Source organism: Vidua macroura, chromosome 12, assembly GCF_024509145.1.
Source record: "Vidua macroura isolate BioBank_ID:100142 chromosome 12, ASM2450914v1, whole genome shotgun sequence".
In the NCBI taxonomy this organism is placed as follows: domain Eukaryota; kingdom Metazoa; phylum Chordata; class Aves; order Passeriformes; family Viduidae; genus Vidua; species Vidua macroura.
Genome location: NC_071582.1, coordinates 11,719,189 through 11,733,796, shown reverse-complemented (window position 1 = coordinate 11,733,796; position 14,608 = coordinate 11,719,189). Strand labels below are relative to the sequence as shown.

At 38.6% G+C, this 14,608-nt stretch overlaps 1 protein-coding gene across 1 annotated transcript in view; it reads left to right on the top strand.

Moving 5' to 3' along the window:
- The window catches only part of FBN1 (fibrillin 1), a 145,836-nt gene that overhangs the window by 49,198 nt on the left and 82,030 nt on the right, over positions 1 to 14,608 (top strand). The window contains exons 6-9 of the mRNA XM_053988142.1: positions 1,758 to 1,955; positions 5,188 to 5,313; positions 9,732 to 9,857; positions 13,521 to 13,679. Of these exons, the coding sequence (XP_053844117.1) occupies positions 1,758 to 1,955; positions 5,188 to 5,313; positions 9,732 to 9,857; positions 13,521 to 13,679 (609 nt within the window). The remainder of the gene's footprint in view (positions 1 to 1,757; positions 1,956 to 5,187; positions 5,314 to 9,731; positions 9,858 to 13,520; positions 13,680 to 14,608) is intronic.

The following is a 14,608-nucleotide window of genomic DNA, read 5'->3' as shown; positions in this document are numbered from 1 at the left end:
AAGTCATATGGGAAATGAAGGGATGCAATAAGAAATACCAAGCCAAAGAAAGTTAAGATGATAATAAGGAATTAATTAATCAAGGGCAAGAGAGATATCAGAGATTCTGACTCATTTCGTGATGAGACTGATGGAATTGCTAGAGAAGGGTGGGAGAAGTGTTTGGTAAATGTAGCTGTACTGTTTAGAGGGGATAGGACAGGAATTTTATACTTGAAATCTGATAGCCTTTAAGACTGAAATTAAATAGCAGGAATTGGATTTACGTATTTTTATACAGCTAGTCCAGCTAACCAGGGAGCCTGAAAATAGCTAGTGGGTTCTCACAGGTTAATTCTCCATAGAGCTGGAAATACAAGACAAATTTCCAGAGGCTGAAAGAAAATTTTTGTTGATCCAGTATTTTTGAAGGAAGAGAGAGGTGTGTGAAACAGACAAAAGATAGAATGGCAGTTATTGGAGTGATACATAGTTAATGAAGAATAAATAGTATTTAGTGTCACTTAGTACAAGTTCAGTAGAGAAAGGTCCTTTGATCTAACTCAATATCCTTTCTGATACCATCATATTAATTGATGATGATAACAGTAGCAATATAGCATTATTGTTTGCCTTACAGGATTTCTGTAAGCCATTTTATTAATTGTATGAAAATGGCTTGATGAATTATCAGAATTACAGCCATTGGACACACTATCTCTGGTTGGCAGGAAGATTTATTAAATGATAGGCTTCAGGGTGCATCTCGTGTGGGGAGATGGAGCAGATGGGAAAGACATCCATTCTCATTTCTGCCCTATTTAACACTTTTTAACAATGGTTTAGTGAAAACATATTTTTGTGAACAAAGTTTGGATGTGGCATGAAAATTGGAGGAATTTATTATGACATGACTCTAAGGCAGTGTGGATTACTTAGTGACTTTGCCTGAGGGATCTGGTAACTACTTCAGTACAAAGAAACAACAGGTTCATAATTTGCTGGCTTTGCTTACAGGAGGCTGGACTCTGTCCTGGTGCACCATAACAAAAAAAGCATTTTAGAGTTGGTCGCGCAGAATTAACTGGAGTGCGCACCCCGGATGTACAGGAGACAGCAGGAGCTGGCACTACCACTGTTTGCTTTTTGCCCTTGGAGGGTGGAACAAAATGAAGCCTACTGTTTTTTTATTAACATCTTAGTTCGATTCTGTCTGTTGGCTGCGGCCTGTCCTACCATAAACAAATCAAAGCAGATGTGTTCCACATGCCCTCCATTCAGCTGTAGGCAAGGCTTGACCACTTATCTGGTGCAGCATATGCCTGAATAGCAGTGAAAACTGTCCTCAGAAAACTTCCTGTAGTCTGTATTCACTTCCCTTGAGCCTCATTAGAGAACAACCATCCAGCTTGTGGAAATAAACATACCCTAACTCTTTTATCAGTATTCTTTTAAATAATGCACTGAATATTTAAAAGAAACGGATGAAAAGACCCTTGGAAGAATATTATGAGTGATTAAACGAAGCAACAAAGGGTACCTACACATATAATATTCCTAATAAAATAGTCACAGTTTGTTTTCAGTGGATTTGAATTAAAGAGAGAGAAAAAAATCCTCTGTAGAACACTTCTAAGATAAATTGTTGGGTTGGTGGGCAATTTGTGTGAAAAATGTGAAAAATTTGTGTGCCTAAATGTGCTTATTTTTTGCTTTATTCAGAGTTTTGTTGTGCATTTCTATTGTGGTGCTGATCAGGTTTCCTGTTTTTGGCACAGATTACAGGACCGGCCCTTGCTTCACTTTGGTAACCAACCAGATGTGCCAGGGCCAGCTCAGTGGAATTGTCTGCACAAAAACCCTGTGCTGTGCAACTGTTGGGAGAGCATGGGGCCATCCCTGTGAAATGTGTCCTGCCCAGCCGCATCCCTGCCGCCGAGGCTTCATTCCAAACATTCGAACTGGGGCCTGTCAAGGTAAGTTACCAGCAAAGCTTCCCCAAAAGCTGCTGAAATTGTTACTGGATTAATCTTAATTGAGTTACACTGCTGTGAATAACCTGTCCTAAGCCATTCTCAGCTATATGTGTGAAGAATGGAAAAACACTGTCAGATGCATTACTTCATGATTCAGTGAGTGCCTGATGTTCAAGTGAGTACATTAGTAACTCAGGTCATGTGAGAGCAGCCAGCATCTTAATGAATTTCTTACTGCCAGCAGTGCTTTCCCTTGGTTCTGTAATGGTGTTTTTCTGAGTGTACCACTCAATCATTCTGTGGAGGACTTTGTTCTGTTTCAGAGAGCACTCAAAACATGCAAACATCAGGCTGTGGCAATAATGCCTCAGTTACCCGGTGTGAGATTTTTTAGCTAAAAGTTGTGTAACTTGGATTCACCTTGGATGTCTTATCTCTTGAGCTCCACTGCTTTGACCTGGAAAAAAGTGCCTGCCGTGCCATTTGTAATGCCTTATTATATATTTTATATAATTTTTGAAATGAATTTGCATTTGTTTCAAATAATAAAATCCACCCAGATGTTGCTTACTTCTTTCAGAACATGCATTACCATAGAAAGTCCTTACACTGCTTTTGGCTTTTATTCTAATACTTCCAGCTGTATAAATTCTTTTATTGTCTGGATGTCTGACAGGAAACAGGAGAAAGTTAACAAGGGCAACTGTGTATTAAACTGATGTGGATTATACATTCCCAGCACCATATCTTTGGGGCCAATTTATTTCAATCTATCTAACATTTTCTAATAAGTTACAATATTTTTGAAAATAGGGAAGATAAAGATTATAATCTTTAATCATGAAATTCCTATGAAGGGACTTCAAGGCATTTCGTTGCATTAAAAATGTAGATAGCCTCTGTCACAGGCCAAGTCATGGCTGGTGCCTGCAGACAGACATGATAAACTTCCAGATAGACAACATGGTTGTGTGCACTGCATGAAGTGCCCATATTTTGACCTCAGTGATTCTGCTCCCCCTCTCACTGTAAAGGTCAGGACTAAATTGTGCAGGAATCTGTGAACCGAGGTTCTGGACACTTTTGAAAGCTTATGTACATAAATATGTGACCCACACCCCTGAAGTTATGCCACACCTAGTTATATCCCTCTTGTTTGTGTCATGGGAAAGCTGCAATGAACTCTCCAATGGGTTTGTGCAGTTTGGAATAAAGATACTTCTGCTTACTGCACATTTCTTAGCAAGCAGCTACATTGATGCTGATGTGGTGCCAACACAGTTTTGGCCCAGTATGTTTGACTTGTATTTTCCAATTTTTCCTTCTTAAGTTTGTGTTTGTAATTTCAACACATCTTTTATGGAATCACATATTAACTTTATTTTTCATACAATTGTACTAAATTCTTTCGGAATCAGATAACATCCATTCAGACTGAAGATATTTCAGGGATTTCACATCCATAGTCAATCTAAATAAGGGAAAACAAGTTAAATAAAATCCAGGTTCTCTGAAGAGAAAAAGAAATCATTATTATTGTGTGGAGAAGTAAAAAAAAGTAAAGAAATAATGAGGGCGGGCAAGGTTATTTTCAAAAGTAAGTAGAATATTACAGCCCAAAGTTTGACTTCGGCTGAAACTTAAATTAATATCACAGCTGAGATTTTTAAAGACACAAAGAAGAAAAATAAAACCAAAAGGTGGGATTTTGAAACAGACATCATGACTCAGAGGCATGACTTCTGTTTCTTTAGTTTTTGAGGTTTTTAAAGTCAGTACAGTGCCATGAAGTCTGGCTGATTGCTGTTGCTAAAGCACAGCCCATTGCCGTAGCTCGGCTCCCAGCAGCTCTGCGGCTGAGTCGAGGCTGCTGAGGCTGTGCTCGTTCTGTGACCTCCCAGCACAGCGGTTCCCTCAGGGATGGCTCTGCTCTGCCGCTGCTGCTGCCCCCCGGCCCTGGACTGCTTCACCCAGGGATCTTTACAGAGCTCTTTGCCATGTGGTGCAGTTATGCTCCTTGGCGTTCCTGAGACTTCTTACTTGTGGCTTCCAGGAAAATTGCCTCTTAGCCTTTTGTACAGACATAATACTTCGCTTTTTCAGACACATTGCAGCGGTCTCTGTGGGATTTACAGAGAGAGATTTGAAGGCATCATCTCCTTCAGCTTGTGTCCCTGCATCGAAACCTGTGTTAGTGTGAAGCCCAAGAACTCATGCAACCAGTTTTTAGCAGCAGCAGCTGGTTCTCCTGAGGGGATGGGCGAATCAGAGAGCGGAGTGCTCTGTGCTCCTGAAGGAATTCCTGAGCAGCAGAGACAGGGCAGCCCCTGGGGACTGTGAGCCAGACTTCCCCAGTGTCCTATTGCAATGCCACTCCTCCGCCTCCTTTAGCCTTTCTGTAGCTGTTATTAAGCCATAGCAACACTTCTGCAGCTAAGTGACGACACACATGTTGCTGTGCTAAAATAATTGTGAGGCCACAAACTGGGGCCTCTTGAAAATGTTTGTCTTGAGCTTACTACCTAGCCTGTGATATCATATTTGTTGTTTCATTTTCCTCGCTGAAAAAATGAAAAGCAAAGAAAGAAAAATAATAGGGAAAAACCCCTCAAATTTATGTATGTCTAAGCAGGTCATTAATAATTCCTCCTGAGACATTAATTATGGCTATGAAACTTCTTGAGTCAAATCCTAGCCACAGTCTAATGTCATGGGTGCTGATCTTGCTGGAGTGTCAAGTTAATAACTTCCATCAGAAATGACTCTGCAGTTACTGTGCCTCTCCATGAGGGCCCCTCCATGCACACTGCAACTGCTCCTCTATGCTGGTGGCCTAAGCACTGTATGGAGTTGCCAAGACTTTCAAGGGGGCAAGTGATTTTGGGTGACCAGCTTTAGACACTTCAAAGAAATTTGAGTCTGGCAGGCTGTGTTTTCTGCACACCATTCCCCAGATGTTTTGGAAAAACAAAGCAATAGCAGTTAGATATTTAATGTCTGTAACAATAATAACCATGTGATTTCTTGCAGAAAATATTTAGAGTACTGTACTTAATCATACTTTGCATAGAGTAATTACAAAATTAGTGTCTGCCTTTGCAAGCAAGTATCATAATATTATGATGGGTGAAGAACGGATTTAGGCATATTTCATTTCTGTGTAGACAAATTATTATGGCTGTTCTTGAGAAATGAAATAAAAGTGGGTGTTTTTTCCTTTTTTATATTGCAGATGTGGATGAATGCCAAGCCATCCCTGGGATCTGTCAAGGGGGAAATTGCATTAATACTGTTGGATCTTTTGAGTGCAAATGCCCAGCTGGACACAAGTTTAATGAAGTAACACAAAAATGTGACGGTAAGAACTTCTAGAACTTTCTTCTGAAAGTAGAAGGGGGAGTGTCTTCTTTGAGGGACCAACTTTGTTTAACAGTTTGTAACAAACTTACTGTCTCTTTTGCCTTGAGCATGCAGGTAGCATTATTCACAACAAATACAAGTAGGGGTGCTTTCTCCCAAACCAGAGAATGTTAAATATTGGCCCTGCAACTTTTACAGCCTTTTCATTCACGTAATATTTCATACTTGAAGGTACATCTACCATTAAACATTAAAACATTAAAAATACTTTCTAGCTGATATGTTGCTTTAGAAATGCCTGAGGCACATGTTTCTTTGTGGATCTTTTGACCAAAAAGTGTATATGACTGCACTTATGTTAAATACACTTCTCAGGTGAAGTGTATTTAAGATAAATGAGAGTTTGACACTGCTGTGTGAAGACTGCTGGATTGTGTTCTAAATTCAGCCTTACAGTTGCATATGTTACAGAAGGACAAACATTTTATCTTCACTTACTAGTCATCCTAAATTGGGGGTAGGTGCTAGATATTAGTGGGTAGCAGGTGCTAGATATTGGTGTGGAAATTTGCAATATGTGATTATGGAATCGTGGTATTTTTTTACTGTGATTTGATAGGATTTTTTTCTTTCTAATATAATAATCAAGCATAGATGTCACCTTTGCTTTAAGAGAATTTTAAGTAGATAAGGAACTTAGTACTAAAATGTGTTAGTTGCATATTTACAATGAAGTCCAGATAATGTTTAAACTCTTGCAACTGATTCTACTTTCAGTCGTTAGACTGAAATTAACTTGAGTAAATAAGTTTCATAAGTGGCTAGTGATTTTGGAATGCCAACCTTTTCAGTACAATAAAATATTTGTGAGAGAAAGGTGTGCATTTACCATCCCTTCTTGCATCAAGTGCCCTTTAAGAAGCACTCAAAATTTTTAGTCACTTTAGAAGAATTATGAATTACTCTTTCAAAAGAAAAATCACTATTTTAGACAAAACTTTATAATTTACTTGCAGGTTAGGGAGAGCAATTTCAGAAGAGGTTGTACACAGCATGGTTTACATATTGCCTGCCAATGATTTTGGCAGAATGTAACCTTCATTTAGAGTAGAACAACATTGCAAGTGTTTCCTTCTGTGGATGAAGTACCAAGAATGTGGTGAATAGGAGAGGCTGAACATGTGCCTTGTTAAGTATTAGTACATGAAAAGCTGAGAGCTGTAGGCTGCATCTCATAAACATTTTGATGGTATTTTTCAATTGCTGAATCATTTTAAAAACAAACCCCAACCAACAACCAAATAACAAAAAAACCCCAAACAACGACCACCCTAAGAGCCTGCACTTGCTAACAGTCAAGGAACTGGGCTCAAGAACCTGGTGTAGGTTGCCGAGTTCCCAAATCCTGCCACAAATTTACCGCCCCATTTGTGAAATCCCTTTTCAGTGATCACCTGGCTGCAAAGATCAGATGAATTTTTCCTTCTTCAAATTCATACCTATTGATATTTGAATCTCTGCAGACAGAGAGTTACTTTCAGTACATCTTCGTATTATATGTACCAAGCAATTTTAGTTAAAGCTGTGTAGGTATTAATACAATTCAAAGAATGAAAAGTACCACCTTTATACCAGTGGCATGAAATAAGATAAAGACACAACATTTAAAAGCATGGTCATGCAACAGCAGCCTATCCATCCTGTTCTTTCTAAATTATCTTTTGAATTTTATAAGACAATGTAAGACAAATTGTTTGGTTTACAGTAATTAACTATAGTTAATTCTGATACATAATGAATAATATCTGATTGCTTGGATTAGCTTTGTATTTAGCAAGTAGGACTTCTAGCAGCTGTAACATGGCCTTGGTCATTGATTTAGTTCGGTTGGGAGCTACCTGCTGAATTACAGTACTGTTTTTTCCAGGGGGTCTCCATTAAAGTAAGATCATAATAGCAATCATCAAGGACAGGTAGAGAATCAACAAGATGGGAAAAGAGGGGGTTGGCCAAAGTTCTGTTTGTTAGCATAACTTGTGGAAATCTGTATTTACACTATTTCACTGTTTGATATAACCATTTATTTTCCATTTGCACTAATGCTGAGGTAAATTCTATTTTTTTGTGGTGACTGGGGGAGTAATTTTTCCTGGAGTGACATTTAAGTCTACAACTACATCAAATATACTTACCTTTGTAAAACTTGCATACTTAACAACGACAATGTTGCTTATATGGATGTCAACACTAATATAAATAGTGAAATACTGTTTGGGTTAGGCTCAACCCTAAAATAAAGAGTGATGATTTTGCTTTTAAAAAGGTCGGACTCTATATAAACAGTGGCAACACTGACTTTAAGATAAACATTGGTGAATTTGAGTCAGAAAATGCTTGAATCTGATCCATTTACGATTGCATTTTTCTCTGTTAATTAAGGGCTTTATTCAGACCAAAATTCAATTTCCACATTTTTTGTCACTGAGACTTGTGGGACTCCTGTGGTGTATAATCTTGTAGCAGAAGCCAGAAGTCTCTTAGCAGTGCTCCCAGGGCACTGGGACTTGAGTCTTTGGCAACATCCTCGAAGTAGCAGTGAAAAAAAGGTCACACCCCTCTCACACACCCAAGTGAGGAATGTGACCCACATCAGGACAACTAGCAAGATGCTGTGGAAGAATGTGTGCACAGGGGACCCAGGGCCCCGCTCCACTTAGGATGGCTGAGTCTGCAAACTTGGGCTATCTGTGTGCCTTCCCAGTCCCTCCACTACTTTCCTGCAAAGGCAAGGGGCCACAAAAATATTACAGCATCCCATGCTTTACCTAGGAGACCAGGAGTTGTTAGTTTTTATATTACTGTCTTCACATAAGAAATAGAACTGAGATCCTTTCTGCTTGCTAAAATGCTCATCAATGGTCCTGTGGGACTTTGGGTGTTCCCCCATCTGTTGGGGCCAAATTCCAATTTAGGCGTCACATTAAACTCTTGCAGTCCTTTTTAATGACTACGGTATTATTCACTCCTTGCCTTGGTGTGTTGGGTGGTGTTGCAGTATTTCATCTCAGAAATTTTTGTGGTTGGTGAAATCATTATTACAGTCATGTGTCTGTGTTTTCATAGATCTCTGGAGGAGAGATTGGGTAGAGTCCTGTGATGCCATTATTTCTAACTGGATGCTCCCTGTCAGGAGAGAAAGCGGGTGATTGTAGATGGTTGTGACAAGCAGATGTCATTGAGCAGTCTAGAGAATAACCTCCTTTTCTGCTCTGTTTGGCTGATTCCTCTTGCAGGTACCATGGAAGAGAGTGAGCTGTTTTTAAGCTCAGCAGAACTCCAGGTTCCTAGGAGATGAGGGCAGTGCTAATTAGATACAGCTGCATTGTTAAGACAGTCACTGGAAACCAAGGGCCAAGTAACTGCACATCACAGGCAGGCTACTGGTGGTAATTAAGGAACACTTGAGGCTGACAGAGGTCATTATTCATATAGCTGTAGATTATACAAACTAGCTGTGGAAGAAACCCTTCAAGTTCCCTCTGTGCAGTTATGATGAGTTGTAAGAATTTGTGAGGTTTTTTTCCTGTAGACTTTGAAAATTTTTCTACATCGTATCTATGATTTAGTATATGGATTGAGATTTGTTAGTGAAGACAATCATGATATGGAAACTTTATTTTAAAATCACTGACAAAATGCAGGGAGAATTATGGACACTGCCTGGCTTCTGCAGTAGATATTTTGGTTACACTCTAGAAACCTGTTGAAACTTCTGAACATTGATTTAGTGGAGAAAGTCAGAGAAGATAATTTTTGTTGCCTGCAGTCATCCTGGTCTGAGCTGTAATCCTGTCAGATTGCATTAGTTGAACAGTACCCAGCTGCTCAGTGCTTTTGAGTGGGGTATTTCCAAGGCAAACCCGAGTGCAGTAAGAAGGACAGGCACTTCAGTAGGTGGTAAATGTCCCTGTGAGTCTGTACTGAGCCAGTGCCTCAGTGTGGTACCAGGAGAGGCTGTGCTGCTGGAGATAATGGTTAAGCTCCTGATCACTGTGGTCATTACAACATTAGCACTCTGGTCCCAAAACAGTTTTCTTAATTCTAGTATGCAGAATTCAGACTGGATGAGTTACAGTTTCCTTAGAGTTAGTAAATTTCTGCAGTTTTAAGATGTTCATCCATGCATATTAAGCAGTAAAACTTTTGCAGTTTAAAGATACTGTATTTTCAATTTGCAGATGCAATATTTTTTTAGATTCTGTTTCATTTCTGTTTATAAGATGCCTAATGAAAGATGCTAATTCAGAACTACTGATTATGCCTTGAATTTAATTATTACTACTAATTATAAAATACCTTTTCTTATGCCGAAACTAATTTAGCTAACCTGCCTCTGCATCTCTTTTTGTCTTAAAGATATTGATGAATGTAGCACCATTCCTGGAATTTGTGATGGAGGAGAGTGTTCAAACACAGTTAGCAGTTACTTCTGCAAGTGTCCTCCAGGGTTTTATACAGCTCCTGATGGCTTAAAATGCATAGGTGAGTAGAATCCTGTGAACAATAGGACAGTAGGTGTTACAAAAATTCATTAATATCAAGACTGGGTAACAATGTGTCAGAAACATATTTCAACTTGTGAACTTGCAATCCTTCTTTTATGTAGAAGTATATCACATGCCTGTGTATGTATTCTGAAATGAGTTTTCCATTTGCAGGATAGTTGTTTTTATGCTCTTTGAGACCTCTTTTATTTTTTTACTGTAGCTTTTCTGTTATGTCATATTTGTTGCTTTAGAACTTGTTTAAAGGTCTCCTTGGTATTGTTGCACTCATGCTTGTCTTTAATTTAGTCTGGTTTATATTCAGCACTCATTTGGAAAAGCAAATTTGCATTCCAACTGTTAAAACCCTAATGCAGGCCTTTGTAATTAAAGGAACTAATGTGATAAACCAAGTATGGGATATTTTTATGTGCTTTTATGACGTTGATGATTTGGCAGAACTGTTCTCTCTGGCTTTCACTGTAGTTGAGCAGAGCCCATCTTCCAAAGGCTGGACTGGGAACCAGAGAGCTTTGTGAATGAAATGACTGCCACTGCAGTGCCAAAGCTCTGAAAGAACAATGTTAGAAGTTAATGCTTCTGGGAAGTATACAGCCTGCTCTGAGGCAGGTCTAGTAGTTAATTAATTGGTTTTTTTCTCATTTTTGTGCAGTAATTTATTTTTTCAGTGCCAGTGCTGAATTTTGAGCAAAAATCAAATGAAAGGTTTATTTCCTCAGTTTTAGCATATTTATTTAAAGGTTCTTACACAGTGCCAGCACTAGGAACCAAGACAACATCCTGTTTAGTACTTTTGGTAGGAAATAATTTTGGAAAAAAAATGGAAAGAATCCCAAAGTTCGTAGAGATCAGTACCAACTAATACTAACTTTCCCAAGAGACCTGCAAGTAGTTTGGGTTATGGTTAATTTTGAATGGTGCCATTCAATTTCTGTAGGCTGCAAGAAATAAACTGCTATCCTTCCATCACCAAGAATAACTTTTCTGTAGATTTGATCCATACTGTACACTTAAGTTGCTTTTTTTGCTTCAGATTAATAGCTTCTAAATTGCTATGGATCATTAAACCATTGATTGCTGCCTGTACGTAATATTTGTGAGCAAGATTTACCTTTCCGTAAAAGAAATTTTCTAGAGATGCACAACTTGCATTTGTTCTTTACTTTTTATAGTCACTGCTCTGCCAGGGCTGCCCAACATTCACACCCATGTCATATTCCTGCAGTTTCTCAGCATTTTTACCCCCTGTATTTGTAGACTGAAGTAATTCAGTTAAAGAATTGGAGTTTTAAATGGTGACAAGGTATAATAAATAATATGTCAGACTATGAGCCATCATTGAAATTTTGGCTTTGTCTTCAAGGCAAAATGTGCTAAATGGGAAGCACTATCAATTGTCTGCAAATATTTTGGATTCTTTTCTAATTTGCAGACTCATACTTGCCATATTCACAGGGACAGAGCCCAGATCTGTGTTAGTGCTGGGCAAAACATGTACTCTTGATTTAATTATAACATGCCTGTCTTTAGTGAAAAGTGTTAGCTGAACGTGTCTGTTCTGTTAGAGAGGAGGAAATGCTTCTGAGAAATGTATCCCTTAGGAGACTCCAGCTCAGCAGCACTGGGGCCAGATATCCAAAGGATGCACCAGGAGCTCCATTATTACAAATCTTAAAAATAAGAATAGACAAAGCAAAGATATTATCTCCTAGAGCTGAAGAACAGAAACAAGAGCAGGGCATCTCATCCCAAATGCATGAAGAGTGCAATGAAGAAAGTTGCTAGCCCATACTTCCAGCTGACATAAATTTGTTTGGTCTGTGTTACTTTCTGATGGCCTCTTTTTACATTTTTTCTTTTTGAGAGACACGTTTTTATTGAAATTTAGTCTTGTGGTGATTTTTTGCCATTTCAGAAGACTATAATTTTTAGTAAAAACAATAAATACTAAAAACTGAAACAGATAAAAGTAATTTCCTGCTGTTCTTGTCCTGGTTTGTGTGTTCTTACCATTTGGAACAGAAAAAGAAAGGCAGGGGAAAGTAAAAATAATACCTTCTGATTAGAAATACGGAAAGATTTGGTATTTTTCTCATAAAATTACTGGCTTTTTTTCTGAAAATGATGTGGCTATTGGACACACTCTTAAAATTGTAGGTAGATAAAGCTGTTTGCTGTGTGCTTATCTCTTCATGGCACATTGTGTACTTGCACAGATCCCATGTAGATTCCTTTTCCACTTTCCATTACTGCCCTTAAATGTTTCAAAACTTGGTACTGACTAAAATGGAGAAGGATGAATTACAAAAGATGATGATTAGGTCAGTTAGATTACTTCCTTCTTCCCATCCACCCCACCATCACACCAAACAACTGAGTATCTCTCCAGGGGTACTGGAGAACAGTTTCAACTCCAAGGAGTTCTATTTGATTTTTAAGAGGGTAGATGAAGGAGTAAATATGTGTAGCAGTTTAGCTGGGCACCAGGAGAAAATGGAGAACCAGTATTAGAACTGAAACCTGATTTTTTTGTTCTCTGTTTCAGGTTTCCATCATATGATAGTATGAGTGATATAAATAAAGTTTGGAGATAAAGGCCAACTGACTCTTTTAGCTGTATTGTCAGTAATATCCATGTTTAGGGTTCCAGCTAATCAAAGGCAGAACTGTCACAGATTCTCACAACATATCATTATATGTCAATTTCCTCAAAATAGTAAAAAACTCCCCTGTTTTTTTTTATATGCATTTGTGTAGCTAGTGAATTCTGGAAAGCACTGGTACTAGACAGATGAATTCACCATGCCCTGGATATTTGAAGTACTGTTTCTTTAGGGAATGATGTCTTCTGTTTTAAGACTAGATCTGCAACTTTTTCCACTACATTTTGACAGCAACTATTTGTATATTTTAGAAACAAACTTGGTCTGGTTTATCATGCAGCGTCAAATCACATTACAGCTTATATTGAGTTTGGCATGATGTGAAATATTGTGAAGCAATTCCTTAAAGCTTCAGTGCTATCACAAGATTATTTTTTATTATTTTTTTTTTAGTCCCATCCACATTTTCTTGTCCTTCTCTAAGCTGACCTATCTCTAACAACATTGCACAGAGCTGAGTATATAAAATCAGTGTACAGGACATTCTTTGTACGATACATGCAGATCCTTTTCAGACAGGAAGCCAACAGATCTCCATAAACAGTGTGATTGCACCAGTTAAAACTGTGTTGCACTTTCTTGCCTGCAAGACTATATCTTGTCAAATCACTACATACTTCAGCTGGGGAAGCCATGACTAATGAAAAATGAACTAATGCTTTGTGAATTGCAAGGCTGTGAATTTATTGCCGTGCATCAGTGCTTTCAAATAAAGACTTAATTGATCTGGTTCTACCTTTAATAAAGATGACACTGCAGTTATTTTTTTAGGGCCATGGAAGCATATATTGTTATATACTGAATATATGCAGCCTAAATATTGTCTAGATTTTTTTGTTTTTCTGATTCTTGTAATGTTGCAAGGGCTATGCCATTGATAATGCAAATCACTCCAGAAAAATGGGACCTTTCCCTTTTGTGAAAGCCACGTTCCCCATTGAACTGACAGTCACCCATCTGTTTCCTTCTCTTGGCAGACGTGCGCCCTGGATTCTGCTTCTCCACGCTGAGCAACGGGCGCTGTGGCAATCAGCTGCCGCAGCCCCTGTCCAAGATGCAGTGCTGCTGTGACAGCGGCCGCTGCTGGGCGTCCGCTCCTGCCACCGCTCCAGAAATGTGCCCCATCCGATCCACCGGTATGGACCCACCTGAGCTCTCGTCAGCATGGCTGAACACTGAATTAGCAGTGATTTCTTTTTGTTTGGTTTTTATCTGTAGTGTTTTCATTAAAGAACTACACAGAATGGTTATAAGGCTGAAGGGCACCTTGGCAGATTGTTTAGTCCAAGTCCTCTGCTCAAGCAAAGCCCCCTATGAGTGCTCAGGACCTCCAGGAGGGCAAGCAGACAAAGAATTATTTGTTGCTAATTAGTGTTTTGTAGTCAAGTTACTCTGACCTTACCTGCTTCAGATTTGTTTTCAACATCCTTTTCAAGATCAAGTTACTTCTTCTAGACCCTTCTAATACATCCCTATTCCCTCTGCATTTTCATTATCATTGGGAAACCAGGATTTCCTTCCTCATGACAAGCTTTCTGAGGTGCCATATATTTCCTGAAATTTGACACAGAAGATAATTTCTCTCTGCTACCAAAATTCTTTATTGCCTCCTTGTGTATTGAGATCCTCAGATAATGTATCACTTGAATTGAGAGAAGATGGTGATGGTGAAGATTGTTAAACTAAGTATGAGGGACTGGAGGGAAGCTGATTTTGAGATTGTTTAGGACTGGAGACCTAATAAAGTCCTTTAGAAAAGGAGAATACAAGAAATTTAAGAATTCATGGGAGAGGAAGTTGAGGGAGGTGCAGAGTTTATGGAGGAATGGGATTGTAACACTATAGCAGTGTAACTGAAGAAATTGTCAGAGTTCATATATGGGAGATTTTATTATTCTTGTTTTTAATCCTTTGAGTGAAACTGTGTAATACTGGAGCAGAAATCTACAATCAGAACTGTTGGAAGACTTTCTGTTTCTGTCACTGTCTCATTAATAACATTTTAGCATGTTAAAACTTGAAAACTGGCTAGAACAATGCTAAAAACATAGTGCACTCTATTGAT